Genomic DNA, 19978 nt, shown 5'->3' with positions numbered 1-19978 from the left:
GATTGGAGACTGACGAGAATTAGGCTTGAGATGGATTAATGATTGTGCATTGAGCATTGACCCCCCTATACAGAATTTTATTGTTAACAACCATTTGATCAATAAATATGAGAGATGCCCTCTCAAAAAAAAACAACAAAAAAAAACTGTGTCTTTCTTCAGAAAAAAGGAAAAGGAATTAACTTCAATTTAATATGATTTTTAGAAGTTATTCTCATTCAAGGAAACCATAAGTTTAAGATATTTAGCTTTCCTAATACAGCATATTCCATATTACAGAAAACGCTATTTTACTCTGAGATACCTACAAGGATAATTAGCTGGAAAAATTTTCTCAAGCAGTAAGTTGTATTGTTGGCAAACTATTCACAGCAAAAATATACACTGCCTCATTCTTGTAATATTTCAAATAAGTTAAAAAAATCTTTCATATGATAAATTTGAACAAGCGATAGTATGTATATATGTAGACTGTGTCCACAGAGATTAAATGTAACACAAGCCATACATCTAGAAAACATACCAGGAAGTATTGTTGGTGAATGCACTGAAACTTTCTATAACATTTCAGGCTGCATTTTAAAACTACAGAAGTGTAGCAAGAGGAAGGAACTGAAGAAAAATGCCAAAATATAATGTTTATCTTTCTCTATTTGCCAAATATTCCTCAATGGACATCAATCAGTTTTAAAATGAGAAAAATTATTACCTCTAACAATTTGTATGACACAAAAAGCAAATGTATCAAAAGCAAAAATAAACAAATGGGACTACAAACAGATACTGCATGGTATCATTTATATATTAGGGGAAAAAACTGAGTAGAAAAGTGATTGGCAGGGGCTTGGGGTGGGAGAAATAGGAAGAGGATGGTGAAAGGGTACAAACTTTCAATTGTACAATGAATAAGGTCTGAGGGTCAATGTATAACATGGTGGCTACAGTTGATAACACTATATTGAATAAAAGAAATTTGCTGAAAGAGTAGAACTTAAATGTTCTCACCCCCTTCTGAAAAATGTAAATGTCAGTGATGGATGTGTTAATTAAGATAGATGGAGGAATTCTTTCACAATGTGTGTATATATATTAAATCATCACAATATATACTTTACGTAACTTACAATTTTGTCAACTATACCTCAATAAAGCTGAAAAAATACCATACATCAAAAAAAAGTTGTAGAACAGAATTCAATCTAAAACAAGGTCATCTTAGACCATCTGAGAGAGTTTAATCACTAAAATATCATGATGACATATATATATATATATATATATATATATATATATATATATATCAGTCCCATAATTTAACTCCAAAGGTAGAGTTAGAAAGTCTCATTTGCCAATGAAAATGTAATGATAATTACACTTTACTGTTACATATTAAAAACAAATACATACTTACAGATTTAACCAGCAAGGGGTAAGTGAATCCAAGTGTTTCTCTTTTACCAGGGTCAATATTGCTTTTTCATACTGGGAATTTATGCTGCCATCACTGAATAAAATAAGTAATGGTTTCTGAAGTTTTAAATAAATGGGAAGATTTTCCACAGTGATTTCTGGCTGTTAAAATAAATAAATAAATAATAAACCATGGGGAATGATGAATAAAATAAAAAATAATGTTCAAATCACTCATGCAATATTTGTTAAATTTAATCCAAACATTTTTATTTAAGTGGAGATTTTGCTATACTAATAACTATGACTTTCAAGAGCCTTTTTAGTTAAGCCCACTTTACTTTAACAAGTTATTTTCAAAATAAAACTAATATAATTTGAAAGTAAATTAACTTAAAGGAGCTCCCTGTTTTACAAGGACGTAATACTTCTAATCATTTCTTATGCTGAAATCTAAACCACACTAGCCAATATATGCATGACAAACAAAACTCTTGTTTTGCAAAGGCAACAAAAGCAAAATAAACAAGCAGACTACATCAAACTAAAATGCTTCTGCAGAGCAAAGGACACCAGCAACAAAATGGCAGCCTTCAGAATGGGAGAAAATATTGCCATCTTATCTCCAAAAAGAGGTTAATATCCAAAATAACTGAAGAACCCACACAACTCAATGGCAAAAATACCAACAACCCAATTTAAAAATGGGCTGAGGAATTAGACATTTTTGTAAAGAAGACATACAGTCAAAAGATACATGAGAAAATGCTCGACATCACTAATCATCAGGGAAATGCAAATCAAAACCACAGTGAGTTATCACCCCACAATTGCTAGAATGAGTATCATCAAAAAACAAGAGTTAGCAAGCATTGGCAAGGATGTGGAGAAAAAGGAACCCTTGTGCACTGTTGGTGGGAAAATAAGTTGGTGCAGCTGCCATGGAAAACATAACAGAGCCCGGACAGGAGTACTGCCTTTCACCCACCATCTCAGAGAAACGTAGGTTTTATCTTACTTAGGCTACAAGCATTTTCCAGAACACCCATCAGCAAGCCACAAGCCCACCTTTTCCCTGACCCATCCCCTCAAAAGCCTGCCAAAAAACCTGGCCATAAAAAGCCTCAGCCTGTAAGAGAAGCCTTCTTTGTTCTGCTCGCCAGAACAGAGAGGTCCCCCTCAGGTTTAGAAATAAACCTGCTTGGACTGTTGAGTTCATGTCCTTTCTTTTCTTTTTAAAATAGTACAGAGGTTCCTCAAAAAGTTAAAAACAGAACTACCATATTTCCCAGCAGGCCGAATTCTGGGTATATATCCAAAGGAAATGAAAAAGCATACCAAAGAGATATCTGCACCCCTATGTTCACTGCAGCATTATTTACAACTGCCAAGATATAGAAGCAACTGAAGGGTCTGTCAACAGATGAATGGATAAAGAGGATGTGGCACATAAATACAGTGGAATATTATTCAACCATGGGAAAGGATGTAATCTTGCCATTTGTGACAATGTGGATGGACCTAGAGAGTCATAATCTAAGCTAAATAAGTCAGACAAAGACAAATACCATATGATTTCACTTATATGTGGAATCTAAAAACAAAACCCAGAAACAGATTCACAAACACAAAGATCAAACAGGTGGTTGCCAGAGGGGAGAGGGTTGGGAAGATAGGTGAGGCAAGTGAAAGGGATTAAGAGGATTTATAACCTTTGCTATAAATAAGTCGTGGGGAGGAAAAGTACAGTATACGGAATATAGCCAATAATATTGTAATAACTTTGTATGGTAACAGATGGTAACTACACTTATCATGGTGAGCATTTTATAATGTATATAAATGTTGAATCATTATGTTGTACACCTGAAACTACATAATATTATGCTAACTACACTCCAAAAAAAAATTGATGCCACATAAAAAATGTTTAACATCTGGTCATCCACTCCTCTTTCCTGTCCAGATGAAGGAAGTCAAGTCTCTTTAGTACCTAAGTGCAGCCCAGGCGACGAGCTTGCTGTTAGCTGGCTGCTGCACACAGCCACTACATGCTCTAGATTTAAACCTCCAACACAGCTTTAAAAAACTGAATAACCACTTGAAGGTTTTATAATTTATGGAAAGGTCATACTCTAAAAGCAAAATAATTTTCATTACAGCTGTTCAATATTTAGTCAAACACTGAAAACTAAAACCTTATACACTGGAAAAGTGACGCAATGCTTATCACATTTGCCTCAAGTGTAAATGGATTTTAATAGCTGTTAAATTTGTCCAAAGTTTCTCATCCTTAAAGAATATAATCTCAAAGAAAAAAAACCACTTTTTTATCTATCAGATGGGCAAAAATGATACAAATCTTCTATTGGGTAAAACAGGAATAAGTATCAGAAGCCTTAAAAATGTGCACAACCTGTGGACTAGCAATTCATATGCTATGAATTTGCCATAAATATAATTAAGGAAACACTCAAAAAGATAATCTATATGGCTGGTCCCTGATAAAACTAAACAAACCGAAGACAACTGAAATATCCATGAACAGGAAACTGATTAAAGAAATTATAGTTTATTAGTTCAACAGAATACTATGCTGATAATAAAAAACCTATATGTGTATCTTCATTTTTTGATGGGAATATCCCTTAATATAGAAAGACAAATACATATATATGTTTTATATATATATATATATATATACACACACACACACACATATATATATTTATATATATATTTATACATACATATATACATATACTGAAGTTTTTAAAGTTTGGGAAAATATATCCCCAAATATAACCTTGGTTAAAGAGGTTATGGCTGATTGTAATTTTCTTCTCTGTAGTTCTCTGTATTACCTAGAAAAAAACTTAAGGGCTTATAATAATTCAAAAACATTACACTATACATATGCTCAAGAAATATTCATATAATAATGTGTCATTAAAGACAGAAATGCTACTTAATTAAATAATTAAGAAAACTACATTCTAATAATAATGACATCATCTATTACTTTAATGCGTGGAGAGGTGGGAACAGAAAGACTTAATAAAGACAATAGTCTTATTTGAGCCTAAAATGTAATGTCATTTAGATCATGACAAGAAACACAGTAACAAGAAGATATTCATTTAGTATTTACAGCTGATAATAGTGCTCTTTATGTCACTTTAGAAATGTAGAAAAGCATAAATTTATAATATTCTAGCTATGTTTAATATAAATGCAAAGCGACTGAAATCAAGAAATGCAGGTTACATGTGTTATACCCTTGAATCCACTAATACACAAAGTAAGCATCGGTAAAGGCCTTTCATAAGACAGTATTTTGTTTTAAAACTGTGTAAGTGGCAGTAGGTAACATTTGCTGACTGTTTATGAGGGGCTGAACACTGTACACAAAGCACTATACACATACCTCATCTAGTCCTTACAATAGTTCTCCACAGCAGGTGCTACCATCACCTATATTTTATGCATGTGGAAACTGAGGCACAGAGAAGTTACCACACAGCCAGTAAGAAATTAAGCAAGGACTTGAAGCCAAGCACTCTTACTCCCCAGAATCCATGTGCGTTATACCAAGTTTCAGCCTAGATTAAGTACTTAAACTGGCCATCATCCACACTAGTCTCAGCAATAAAAATAATCCAAAGACATGCAAATTTTTGGCAGTAGACTAGAGAAGCTATACATGTAATGAGTGAACAATAAAACAGAGCAACCCAATAAATTTTCAGCTCACAAAACATCATGCCCTGTGCCAACAAAAGCTGGAAAATCAAGTATTTAAATATACTATCTTTAGCTGATGTAGATTTTATTTCAAGTACCACCCTTATTATAAATAATACTCACAAATATTTCCAGTAATGCATCTGTTATTATCCCAACTATGTCTTGCACATGGGAGTTAGCTAATGGTATGCTCTCTATTTTGCCTTCTTTGTGTCTTGCAAACAGCAAGGCTGGAAGAGTCGCAGCATATTTATTTGACCTATGGAAAAATGCAGTATTAAAATTTCCAACCAAAATATAGCAAGTAATCAAAAACATGAACAATTAGGCCAAGATATCACAATGGGAGGCAGCAAATGGGAAGCTCCCAGTATTAAGGAAAAACTGAACTCAGGCAAACTGATCTTCTATCAGCGAGGCTATCTGAGAAGTTCAGGAGCCTTAACGACCTAAATTAAAATAAAGCAACAGATAATAATCTAGTCAGATGTTTTTCTAGTCAATATACTCATCAAGAACATGTCTAAATAAGATTAGGAACACACTGAATGGTTCACAACCATTTTGGACTGCTCACTATACTGCTGAGCAAGGAGATGGGCATTTATTAAAAACCTACTGTCTACCAGGCACTATACTAAGTGCTTTCAGTTTTCATTTAATATTCAAAACAACCTTATAAAGTAGCCATGATCACCCCCATTCTACAGATGAGGAAACCAAGACATAGAGAGTGATAAATGGCAGAGCAGAATTCAAACTGAGGCACCCCAGATATAAATCTGTGCTCTTTCTTCTGAAACAGCCCAAATTTGCTCCCTCCTACCACTACTTTTTTACTAACTAAACCTGAAAGAAAACCACTATATTAAACAGGAAAAAATGCTTTGTGCAAATTACCTGCAAGGTAGTCACATTTATATCACGTAAAAGCTTAATTCATACTAGAACTAAGTATAGACATTGTAATATTTTAAACATTAGTAGAGACCCCAAGTCTTCAGATTACCTGCAAAACCCTCTTAGTTGACCAGCTGGTTATAAACAAAACATACTCTTAAAAAACTACTGGCCTAGCTCTTTGGGCCATAGTTAAGTGCACAATGACAGAAGTGTCAAAGACAGTTGAGTGACTGACTGTCCAAGTGTCAGGTGAATAGGCCTCATATTTCCTAAAGAACTGGAGTTCAGTATTTACTTTTTAAAAATCTCAGATTTCATGGATAGGACAGAAACTTGATGAAGAGCATATGGCATCAGTGTTCAAGATGAAAGAGTAAAGCTCAGAAAACAAAATTAGGAATACTGTAGTCAGAAGATAAGAAAGACAAAACTCCTGGGGCTTAACAACTCCACTTGCATCTGAGAACAAGTCAGTAAGTGAAATCTCCAAATTTTCATTTCAGTCCTTCATTCTGCAGTAACTAAAATATTTGGTAGTTCACAGAAGCCCCAAACTCTACAAATAAAGCAACTTAAATGGCCAAAAGAAAAAAGCACCGATTCAGTATATGTTTGCAATAACTTAAAATTATAACTACCAGGTATAGCTGCATTACTTAAAACTGGGAAAAACATAGAAATATGGAAAAATTCAGGCTTTTATATATACCTTGGTGACAAATCAAAATCCAAATAATCAAGAAGTAAAATTCTCAAAAAAACTATGACAAGCTAAAGAATCAAAATTGCAGGTAAAAGACCCCAAAGAAGAAAATTTTTATAGGAAGATGAAGTAGTATGAATCCAAAGTTACTCCTGTGAAAGTTGTAGCCTAAAGTAAAATATCTAAGACCACTAAATAGCCAGGATATTCTAAATAGCTGATCCTCCTACAAGGAAATTAAAAACTTGTTAGGCTTTGCCTTTCTTCATCAACTGTGGAAATATATGCAATATATTATTTTGCTTTCTTCCTAAAATTATAAGACCAATAAACTTACAGTATCAAAACATCTTCTTCAGAATAAATTCCAGTAATAACACTTCCTTTTAGGTAGTTTCCTGCTTCAGTGAAATCTTCTTTTGCTATAAATATATAGAGGAGACAAATATCTGAAACCTTTAAAATTATATGTGCTTTTCAATTGACGAACAGATTTATAAATGGTAGTGCTTTATTATTAAGATATTCAAGTACAGACCTTACATAACTTAATGGCTCTAAAACAAATGCATTCTTTTTGACATTTGATTACTACAGAAATATAAATTGACTTGATGCAACTATGGTTCCCTAAACAAATGTATTCTAAATGTAATTTATAAGGTTTATAGAACTCTAATCATAGTTACTGAATAAATATGTGTTGCTTTGTAATTTACTCCTAAAGCAAGGTAAATGGAAACAGTTGTCCTATATGTAGCCTGGAAAGACAAGCAGGTATGTGAAATGATACATTATAATCACAATTATCAATAAGTGCTTATAGGCACAGAAAAAACTTAAAGACCGGAAATTCTAGTCCTCTGATGGGGTCTGGGTGAGGGATTTGTGTCTGCTTATTTTACATCCTGTATTTTCTATGGTGTGTTTTTGTTACTTTTGAACTTTGATTAATTTCTATTATAATCTTTTCTCATTTGTTAGGACATATATATTCAAAATAAAAACTACTCCTGTAGATTTCTTAATACATTTTCATAAATAATAGCATATTCTGGATCACATTAATGACTGTCTTATAACCAAGAAGCAAGTCTGAGTTAAATAGTTGTAGACAAATGAGAAAAGAGCAGAGGTAGACTTATACAAATGATGTACTCTTGCCAAGGAAGGCTAAATGATAGATCAGCTGGCTTCAGGAAAGGTTTGTAGCAGTTCAAATAGAAAAATGATGATGGAAGGATTGAGTCATAAAACACCTTGTCATCCAGGGCATGCTGCAGCCAAAAGATCTGCACCTTAACAGCACTATATTCATGATGCCAGCATCAACACTGTGAACACTGGCTAACCACAAGATTATTTTATTTAAAAAGGATGCATACTTTCCACAAGATTGAGAAACACTGTAGGAAAGCCAGCTTACCAGAGTGGCACAGTCAGCCTGTAGGCAACAATGAGAGCTCATCTATTATCATGAATTTAATGAGAAATTAGTAACCCATGAAAAACCCAAGTAGCCTGAATACGCCAAAATATAAAAGAATCATTAAGAAAAGCAGCTAGAAAGGACTGAGTGCCTACATTTTCATTTCTAAAAGAAAGAAGAGATAAATTCTGGTCAATAATTGATGATCATTATCTAAAGCAATGACATAATGGAAACTGTTTCAGCTTTTCTTTTTTGATAAGTAACAGTGGAAAATTACACTAATGGTCCCATACAGTTTCCTCATACAGAAGGCTCTCTACTCACAAATGTTTCTCGAAAGGCTCTTCATGAATCTAGTTGTTCACAAATCCTAAATTACTTGTGGGATAGGGTGTTTAAGACTGTAGACTTCAGATACATATCCATTTCTATTAAATAAGCATGCAAGTTTTCCTCTGAACATTAAAAACCAGGCATTTTCTCCTCCTCGATGAAAACTGCATATATGTCAGAATGTTGCAACCCCAAATAAAGGAAATGACCAGTTATATAAACAAAAAGTTTTTTAACCACTCTAAATATATCTGGGTTGTAATATTAATGGTGATCTACAATATTTACTTATTTAACTATAAACATTTAATTGCATAAAGTGAATATACTAATTTAGCAATACTTTTTTCCACTATCACACAGTTATATTTATATACACTCATATATATATACACATCTATTTTTTTTAGCTCTATCAACAAAAGAGTCAAGAAGCAAGGACACTCCAGTAACTAAATGCACTCTTAACCCTTATTGCTTGGTTTCTAAATTGAATGTCCAGTAAAAGGAACCTTGACTCTTTGGAGAAATGGCTGATTCTAGGAATGGAAGACATATTTGAAGAATGAAGACACATGAAAAGGACACAGAAGTAGACTGAAGGGTTTCCCACTGACCAAATCAAGGACAATTTTAGCAAACTAATTTATAGTAACTGACTATAACTCATTGAATGAAATAACAACACAGGCATCCATACTCAGAAACAAATGAGAAGGGAAAACTCTTATTATAGTAGTAGCCAACTATAAATGTAAAAGGAATAATGGAGTTAGAAATTTTCCACTTGGCAACCATCATAATAATAGCTCTTTCAAGTAATGGATTCTAAAACTGGAGTGCAAAAGTATAATGAGAAACAGAACATTTACAGAGTTTTAAATTGTACCCCCACAAGATTAATTACAAAGGAAAAATAGTAACTTTCCAGTAGAGAGAGGGACATGGCAGATAAACCAGTAGACAAGAGACATTTCAGCCATCATATTAGTCTTCAACTCATTAGAATCTATGTAAAAACAAAACAATATCTGATACAGAGTCTCAGTAAATATCAGTAGTTAGCTTTTATGAGTAAAATACAGATGCACATAAAAATGTTAACAAATTCATAAGAGCCCTTTATTGTTACACATTTTCTCACTCAATATATATGTTGAGAGCCCAGCAATACCATGTGAATGTCTGCCAAAAACAGTGGAATCTATAAACAACAAAAAAGAAGTAAAGAGAAAAACAAACACCAGATTGAAAGAGTGGGAATCATCAATCCAGTGAAGTAATTTAAAAAGCATCGTTCTGGCACACCAGAACTAACTGTATACAATTTAACATTATACTTTTTTTGACTTTTACTGATGGATAATTACATGTAAATTTTATCATTTGTACAAAACTATAAGTACACTGTTCCTCACATTGCTCTTATATAAAAAATATATATATATATGAAAAATTCCTCTCAGCATTTACAACCAGGTAAAAGTTCTCTATGGATGAGTCAGCATCATCACTTGTATGTTCCCATTTATTCTATAATGATGGTAAGATGACAAACATTTTATCTTTGTTTCTGGAGGATACCAAGTTACATAGGGTTAAGTTTTATGATTAACTGCAATGTTTTCTAGATATTCCAAATTATCCTCTACTCTTTTATTGCTAAGCTCTTATCCTTGTTTTAATGATTTTATTGTATTTGTACATTTTAGTATCTGAAGACCTTAATTCTTTTTGGAAAGAGGCCCAGTGTAAATAATAAATGAGAACTTCAGGGCAGCAGGCACCTGAGGTAGATAGAAGACAAAGTCAACAGCAGGGGCAAAAACAGAAAGGGAAAAGTAGGTAAAACACAGACTAACTCACTTTGCAGTTTTCATAAAGAAATACAAATCATACCATTTGACCCAGGAATTCCACTCCTAGGAATTTACCCTAAGAATGCAGCAGCCCAGTTTGAAAAAAACATATGCACCCCTATGTTTATCACAGCATTATTTACAATAGCCAAGAAATGGAAGCAACCTAAGTGTCCATCAGTAGATGAATGGATAAAGAAGATGTGGTACATATACACAATGGAACATTATTCAGCCATAAGAAGAAAACAAATCCTACCATTTGCAACAACATGGATGGAGCTAGAGGGTATTATGTTCTGTGAAATAAGCGAGGCGGAGAAAGACAAGTATCAAATGATTTCACTCATCTGTGGAGTATAAGAACAAAGAAAAAACTGAAGGAACAGAAGAGCAGCAGACTCACAGAACCCAAGAATGGACTAACAGTTACAAAAGAGAAAGGGACTGGGGAGGATGGGTGGGAAGGGAGGGATAAGGGGGGTGGGGGAAGAAAGGGGGCATTACGATTAGCATGTATAATGTGAGGGGGAGCACGGGGAGGGCTGTACAACACAGAGAAGATAAGTAGTGACTCTATAGCATCTTACTATGCTGATGGACAGAGACTGAAATGGGGTATGTGAGAGGACTTGGTGATGGGGGGAGTCTAGTAAACAAAATGTTCCTCATGTAATTGTAGATTAATGATACCTATATATATATAGAAATCAAAAAGCTATCCCTCTACTATTTCGCCTTCCAAGTTGGTAAGCCACAGAGCACACATTATATTATCACTTCTTACTAGTAAGTTATTTTGGCTTTTATTTTAAAAGATGTTGAAGACAAAGTAGAGGGGCATAATTACTAGACAGAAATCTGTAGAAAGCAAAATTTAATAAGTAGTTAATAGTGTCCACTCTATACAAGTATAATTCTAGACATGGGGATCCTCTTCCCATACAGGTATCCTTTAAAGATTTCATTTAGAATTTGAAATTAATCTTAAAGAATAATAGGAAGGGGGAGGTTTGTTAGGTAAAAGGGAAGACCACGTGATAAAGAAAACACTAAGGGTTTTCTTAGACGCCATCCATATGCAAAGAAACAGAATTCTAAGCAGTACTACTGGTGAGAAAAAATGCCCTATGTACCCTTCCTTTAAAACTTACTGAAAGACACATTCCCATGAAGCAAAAAAAAAAGAATAAAAGTCTAAGAATAGAAGTATTTGTGTTATTAAAAGAACACTACAGTCTATGATGCTAAGTAAGGTTAATAAAGTAAAATTAATTGCTATAAGCACTGCTTCGAAGCTGAATGCAAAAACATTAATTTGAAATGCATCAAAAGTATGACAAATTTAATTGATGCATGAAGGGATGGAAAATGTACAGGTATATGCAAGTGCAGTTAAATGCTAATGGTTGAATCTAATCAGTGGGTATATGAGTGTTCACTGTAAAATGCTTTCAACTTTGCTGTATGTTTGGAAATATTCATAATAGAATGTTGGAAAAATAAATACAAATATTTTTAAAGAGAAAGATATAATGTAAAAAAATAAAAGTTCAGCAATAATGGTAACCTTGGTCTATCAGCAGACCACAGAGGCTCAAATAGAGAAAAAGACCATAGAAGAAATGTAAAATCCTCATCCTCCCTAAGAGGGAGTCAAAATCATTGAAATTTATATATTCCAAGGTTTTTTGTTTTTTTTTTAAAGAACATGTCCTCTAGCCCTGTAGAAAACAAAACCAAAAGAAGCATACTTTTCATAGAGAAAAAAAATACTATAGGAAAACTAACTAAAGAAATGCCAATGAAGCATAAAATAAGCAACAGACATCCAAATTCAGTTTAAACAATAACTTATTTATTGTAAATAGTTAAATTTCACCTGGAAGAGTCCACAGGCAAAAAAGGAAATGTAAAAAAGACAAATAAGAGAGACCTGACCCAATCATATATTCAACATGTATTATAAGACTAACAGACTAAGCATTAGTAGGTAAAGTGAATAAAATAGAAAACATTTAAACAGTCATATATATATATATACACACACACATATGGACATGGATTTAATATGTATGGTGATGGCAGAATCATAAAAAGGGAGGAATAAAAGGGACAAAAATAAATTTGGCCTCAACTTCATACCATGCACAAAAATACCTAAATGGTTAGACTTTTAAAAAGAAAAAAAAAAATCAAAGGGCACAATCAACAGAGTGAAAACCTATGGAATGGAAGAAAATCGTATGTATGAGGGGTTAATATCCAGAATATATAAAGAACTTCTGCAATTCATTAACAACCCAATTTTTAAAAGGGTATATAATTTGAATAGATATTTCTCAAGAAGATATATAAATGGCCAAAAAGCATATACAAAGATGCTTAACATCACTAATCATTAGGGAAATGCAAATCAAAACCACAATGAGCCATCACCTCATACCCATTAGGATGAGTATTATCAAAAAAACAGAAAATAGCAAGTGTTGATGAGGATGTGAAGAAATTAGAAACCCTATGTACTATCAGTAGGAATGTGAAATGGAAGCAGCTGCTATGGAAAACAATATGGTAGATCCTCAAAAAATTAAAAATAGAATTGCCATATGACACAGCAATTCCACATCTGGGTATATAACCAGAGAATTGAAAGCAGGGTCCTAAAGAGATGTGTATACCCATGTTCACAGCAGCATTATTTATAAAAGCCAAGAGGTGAAAACAACCCAAGTGTCCATCAATAGATAAATGGATGAGTAAAATATGTTATATACATGCTATGGAATACAACATGGATGAACCTTAAGGACATTATGCTAAGTGAAGGAAGCCAATCAGTAACAGCCAAATATTGTATGATTCCACTTACGTGAGGTACTGAGAATAGTTAACTGATATACACAGAAAGTAGAATGTGGTTGCCAGGGCTAGGCAAACGGAAATGGAGAGTTGTTTAATGGGTATAGAGTTTCAGTCTGGCAAGATGAAAAAGTTCTGGAGATTAGTTGCACAATGTAAATATACTTAATACCTGTTAGTTATACACTTCAAAATTAAGATGGTAAATTTTATGTTATGTGTATTTTATCACAATTTTAAAAATATTCAGAGCAAGAAGACAATAAAATTAGAGTAAGAAAGTATTATAAATTAAAGCAAGAAGAAAATACAGGTGAATAATAACTGATAAAGATGATTGGGATTTTCTATGGATAAAAGCAATGGAAGAAATCTCAAAATAAATAAATTGGAGAGCAAATTTTAAACTACTACAAATAAAATCATTACTAAACACAACTAAAAACAACAACCTGGGGGAAAATAATTGGAATAAAATAACAAAAGCCTAATATCCTTAATATATAAAAGTCTCCCAGTAATTTATTAGAATAAGCACTAAAACTCCAATTTAAAAGATGGGTAACACATATAACAAAGTTTACAGAAGAAAAAGTTATTCTCCTGTTGGGAATCTATACCCATTAAATAGTCTAAAATCCACACAAAGACTCAGAAATAAAAATATTCTTTACATAGAGCTAAAAGAAAATAGGGAAGCAAATATAATTTGTTGGTAAACAGTTAAATAAATTATGGTATACTCATCAAATCAAATATACAGTCATGTTTTTGAAAACTAGTAACACCTGGAAAAAAATACAATCATATAATGTTAAATAAAAATAGCAAGATACTAACCTTGATACACAGTACTAGCCCAATTACACTAAAAGATGTATTAATATGCAATATATAAGAACAGAAAAAAAGAGGTAAGGAATTACATCAAAATTTAACAACTCTAAATAATTAGATTATAGGTTTTTATTTTTTTCTTCAATCCCAATCTTTTCAAAGTTCTCTGTAATTTGAATTCTCTATTATTTAAAAAGGCATTCCTTTGAAAAAAACAGTAAACGAGTTTTTAACTGTATCACATATAATTTGAAAGTTTAATTCTGCTTACCTGTTGTCATAGTTGGACTAAATAGTCCCAGTACTGACACACTAGAATAGGAGATCAGTTCTTTATATAATTCCCCACTTAAATATTCTTCTGCTTCTTGGACAGATGTTATGTTCACTGGGCATGAAATTCTGTTGCTGGATAAATATATAATTATATTCAAAATTAATTTATAAAGATACTTTTCAACTTGTAAAAAAAAAAGATACTGAACTTAGCAAACATCTGAAATAATGAAGCTATTCTAAACAAAAAAATCACCCTCATTAAACAATATTTCTATTTCCCGAAAAGTGATGAAATGTAGATATACTCTCCTCATTAATGTTTATCCTGTGATCTCAATTCATACCTCCTTAAAACTATTCAAAGCATGTCAACAAAGTATGAGGAATTAGAAGTTTTATAGGCATAAAAATTTTTAAATTTTAGGGTGAAGCTGAATACTTACAGCTGGATAAATTTTAGGAGATCTTCGGTTCCTAACATACCAGCATAAGATACTGGGTTCTTGCCTTTCTTATACATTTTTAAAACAGGAAATTCAGTAACATTTTGCTTAACACATAAGTCAGACCAATCTGCACAGTTGACTCTAGTAAGCAGCACAGTAGATGTGCCTAAATAAAAGAAAAACGCACATTTTTGTAAGCAGTAATGTAGAAATCTCAGTTTTTTAGAATTGTCACTATTTGTATATACCATTAGTAATGTAGAGAACTCAGCTGTTTAGAATTGTCACTATTTGTATATCCCATTCTTACTTTAACCTCTCAGCAGCATGAAATACTCCTATGAACACTCTTCCCATGTTTTTGCACCACCTTCCCCTATTGGCTTTTTTCCCACCTCTTTCACTGTTCCTTTTGCAGGCTCTTATGGCAGTTGAGTTAGGAGTTTTTAAGGCTCAGTTTAAGCTGCCTTCTCTTGCTCTACACTCTCTTCCTGAACAGTCTCAATAGCCATCAATAATCTAATGAATCCTGATTTTGTATCTTTGGCCCAGACTCCTCCTTAAAGTTCCAGACTACCTTCTTGTATCCTTACTACCTTCTCTATTTCTCTTTAAATGGAAACATCCCCATACTCAATGTCTAAAACCAAATGTGATGTCCTTCGTCTGTATACTGCCTAAAGTTGCCATTCCTACATAACTCAGAAACCATGATCATCTTTCATGTCTCCCCATTCCTAAGCTCTCATCTACTCAAATCAATCAGCATGTCCTTCCAATTTTACCATCTAAAATTTAAATACCTCTTATGTTTGCCTACTTCTCTTTACTGCCACTACTCTAGTCATCATTTCTCCTGGATAACAATAAGCTAATTCATTCCCCTGAATTCAGTATGTCTCTACACTGAAACTAGAGACATCTTTCTAAAACTCAAAAATCTGTTTTGTTACCAGCCATCTCCACCATCTTGGGTAAGTAGGTCTCTGCACGTGACTACTTCAAGGAAGCCTCCTCAGACACCCTGATCTATATCAGGTACCTATGCACCTACAGAACCATGCTCCTTTCCTTGTCTCATTATGTAATTATAACAACTCATTTGTGTTGTTATATAATTATCTGTCTCTGCCAAGAGAACTCCTTGAGAGTAGGGACTGTCTGTTTTACTCATCACTGATTTTCCAGCATCTTAGAGCAATCCTTGTACATGAAACACCTTAAATGTGTGTGTAAATAAATGACATGCATGCAACTCACCTAGGGTACCTATCCTGTCTAATATTGTAATTTCTTTCCAGCCTAAAAAAAAAAAAACACATCATGGGAATCCCAGAGAGAAATTCCTACTTATTCTATAATAATATACATAAATTTCTCCAAAATATGTAAATCATTAGGTGGAGAGAGGTAAAAAACAAAACAAAACAAAACAAAACAAGTGCCACACAACTCAGCTACGGAAAGGAAGGAATAAGTTCTAATAAAAGAAAACCTTAATATTAGGTCAAAGATGGATCTTTGTGTATCAATTTTAGAATATATCTTCATTTAGGATGCAACCTAATCATAAGATTAAAATTGTGAAATGCAATATTTTAGTATTTTATCATCAAAAGTTTTTAATACTGAAAATTCACTTTATATTTTAAGTGATTCTAGATTATACCACATAGATGCAATCACTTTAGATTTTATATTAGCATTCTGATAATACAGGCAGGATATAGTCCATCTTATTTACCACTATGTATCTGCTATGTAGCACAATGTCTTTTGCATAGTATGTACACAATAAAAGTTTGTGGAACGTATCCTGGTAATGTCCTCATGAACAAACTTTCAGTTTTTATACTGAAGTATATTAATACCTGAATATTATATAAGCAAATATATATAAGCAAAGATAAATCCTTATTCTTTCAAAATTACATCTGCTAAGTAACTTCTTTACAAAGTTCTATTATCCAGTATTTTAATCAGTCAATAAATACTTAACAATGCTTGTACAACAGAGAACCATATTATATACTGCCGTCCAAGTATGGAATACAGTGCTATTACAAATGTAGTTCTTCCCCTTCAAAAAGAATCCTCACTAGGTCAACCACTACTAAAAATAGTATTATTCCTTTGTCCCTGCAGTCCAAGTTGAAAACCTTGATGTTATCTTTAAAACTGAAGAATACTGATACATGTCATTAACAGTTACAAGGCTACTTTAGTTATCAATTTAAATTTTTTTTATTTTCTCTCCTGTAAAATGTTTCAGTGTTTAATCATGTTTCAATTGGAATAGTCTAATATTCTAACATGCCTGTAGTTTTATATCCCATACACTTAATCAGTGCAGTAATTCCAAATTGGCTTCTATTTTAAAGGAAAAAAAAACAGTCTCTTAGCTACAGACTATGTTAAGTATAAAAACTTGACGTTTACTGCCACCTTGTGACTGACTGTAAAATATTCTTGTCTTGGACTAAGATAAAAAGTGTTCTTTTCTCAAGAAATGAATGTGAAAGTTTATAGGACTAGATGCCCCAAGTATTACAATACTTTCCTAATTTACAAAGTTATTATGAAACATATAATGAAATGCATTAAGTATATTTCTGCATTAAGCACCCTGAACTTCCAAAATAGTCCATTTATCTGGTATCTACTAAAAGGACTATTACTCACAAAGAACATAATAAATGAAAAAGTAAATCAACTCTTGGTTTGGTTATCTGCTTTTTTAGTCTACAAACACACAGAACATGGAGTTCTTGTATTGAAGAATCATACAGTCTCTTTATTTGGTTATTAATAGAGAAGAAAATAAGGGAATGTTTTTCCATTTTCATTTTGTATCTAACCAAAAGGGCTGGAGGGGAGGGGTAATAATAATTCTATTATTCAGGGATATTATCCAATCGTTTTTAAATTATGACTTATATCCACCCCCTTTTGAGCCCCCTCCCCCCACCTTTTCCTTTCTTCTTATTATTTGCCAATGAGGTTAGAGAACCTAAAAGAGGGAACTTAAATGGGTCCACAGACTGCAATTACAAAGCAGAATCTGAAAGCAAACAGCATTCACTTTACAAAAAGGGTTAGGGATCACAGGATACACAGACTAATCATCTCTTCACTTGGGTAATGAAATAATTACAGCTGGATCGAATGATGGGGGAAATAATGGAAGAGAAATGGTTCAAAAATTATTTTTTTAATCGCTAATGTTTTTATTACTGTGGAACATATTACATTTAGGGTTGATTTTCTGGAATCAGTTTCTTGAGTTCACGAAAGTTCCCAATATATAAATAAGTTGTACACTAGTGTACGTTTTCCACTAAATAAAGCAAAATTTATGAAACTTTACTGCATTAGCTTTTCCATTTATTCAATAATTATTTAAAAACCACATATTCTAATATACCAAGTTCAGTGAGGTAGGTATAGGCATACTACCTACCCAAAAGTTTACTAAAGAATGAAAGAGCCCATAAGCTAACACCCCAAAAACTAAGGTGGATACATTCCTGGAGTAGCCAAGAATAAGCCTATTTAACTACAATAGCTTCTACTTACAAGAAAAACAGGAGGAGGAAATCATATTACAGATATGAAGGCTGATACGGTTTGTCTTATTCAAATGATTACATTTGAATTTGAACATTATCCCAATCCATCATTAAATCTCTCTCACTAACAGGCCTCCCTATTTTTCCCTATGTCTTTGGCAGCATAGACATTTTGAGTTAAAGTCCATTGCTTGGATTCTTATTTGACTATCACTGGATCATACTTCATAGAACAGTTAAAATAAAAAGATCCTGGCTATTAGGAAATATCTCAGTCCATGAGGAGCTAACTACATAGCTTCAAGAACTCTGAGACCCTGAGTCTTTGAATAGACCGTGAGATGGTCTTATCTGTCCAATTCTTATTTAATAGTATTTATTATTTACTTAATAATGTTTAATAGTAAGTGGCATAGAGTAAGCAAGCACTCAACAGATGTTTGCTTAATGACTGATATCAGCCAAAAAGATTACTGGACTGTGTAGCCACAAGTACTTAATACACAAGCTCTCTACTTTCCACTAAACACAATTCTGTGAAGACAACCAAAATGAATGCTTCTGAGCATTTTTTAAACTCACGGTCCATTAACTTAACCTTGGAGACACAAACATAATAACCTGAAATTTTACATGGTTTTGTTCATCTTTAGCATGACAGTTTTACAAACAGCTACAGCTCAGAATAAGGAAAATAAGCATGCATACCACAGCACAATTACCTTTCAATTTAATTGCCAAATCGATATAGGATTGCAGAAATGCCATGGATACTGCTTGCCCTACATTAAAATAAAAAAATTCAACAGATGTTACAACATACATGTTTTCAAGGCATCCATACATATACATAACAAACACATAGATTTATGGGGTTTCCCAAAATTGTTATTTCTTATTAAGAATTATTCTCCTCAATATCATCCAAACATTTAAGAGGGAAAAAATGCAACTAATTTTCTGCATTCATACTGCAAGGAATATAGCGGAAGGGCTATTTATTGGAAGACAAAAGAAATATACTTCCTCTAAATTTAAAAGAACCATGAACATATTAAAATCATTAGCTTGAATCACAGTAATTTTTCTAAATTAATAAGCTGAACATCTAGTTTAATCATTGACCTTCCATTTCTAAGTCAGATATATATATATAATCACCTTACAACCCCAGAATCAGTTTTCTAGAAGTAAATTTTTCAATATGTGCAGTCTACCTGGAACATGTGGAAGCATTTTGTAACGTGCAATATACAGAATGCAAAAATAAAATTTATCTACTTTAAATGTCCTAGTATGTAATACAGCTCATACTCACAACCAGCATAGAAAAGCACTATGCTGTCAGAAGCCATTACTGTCACGTTAAATGTTTCTTCTGTTAGTTCCACTATGAGTTCCAAAGGTAACTGTCTCTTCCTGTCTCTGTAAACAGTTTCTGCAACTTCATCATCTTGAATGTCTAAAATGTTTGGAAAAAAATTAATGTATATATAAATGTATACATATAAATATCTATACTTTTCCCAGGCAAGCATATGAAAATTTGGTACTTTATAAAGACTTTTGAATTGAAAAAAAAAAAAGCATGATATTTA

The 19978-nt window shown here is 32.7% G+C and overlaps 1 protein-coding gene across 6 annotated transcripts in view; it reads right to left on the bottom strand.

The window, feature by feature from the left end:
* TXNDC16 (thioredoxin domain containing 16) overlaps nt 1-19978 on the bottom strand; it is a 90644-nt gene that overhangs the window by 7446 nt on the left and 63220 nt on the right. For 5 of the 6 annotated variants that reach the window (XM_073211238.1, XM_073211235.1, XM_073211236.1 and 2 more), the window contains 8 exons: nt 19699-19842; nt 19103-19162; nt 16072-16113; nt 14809-14977; nt 14358-14494; nt 7101-7185; nt 5278-5416; nt 1412-1572 (listed from right to left, as the gene is read on the bottom strand). In XM_073211238.1, coding sequence (XP_073067339.1) covers nt 1412-1572; nt 5278-5416; nt 7101-7185; nt 14358-14494; nt 14809-14977; nt 16072-16113; nt 19103-19162; nt 19699-19842 — 937 coding nt within the window. The remainder of the gene's footprint in view (nt 1-1411; nt 1573-5277; nt 5417-7100; nt 7186-14357; nt 14495-14808; nt 14978-16071; nt 16114-19102; nt 19163-19698; nt 19843-19978) is intronic. The other variant, XM_073211239.1, reaches the window with a different exon arrangement.

Source organism: Manis javanica, chromosome 8 (genome assembly GCF_040802235.1).
Source record: "Manis javanica isolate MJ-LG chromosome 8, MJ_LKY, whole genome shotgun sequence".
Lineage (NCBI taxonomy): Eukaryota > Metazoa > Chordata > Mammalia > Pholidota > Manidae > Manis > Manis javanica.
Note: the sequence above shows the minus strand (reverse complement) of the source record. Positions and strands in the feature narration are given on the sequence as shown.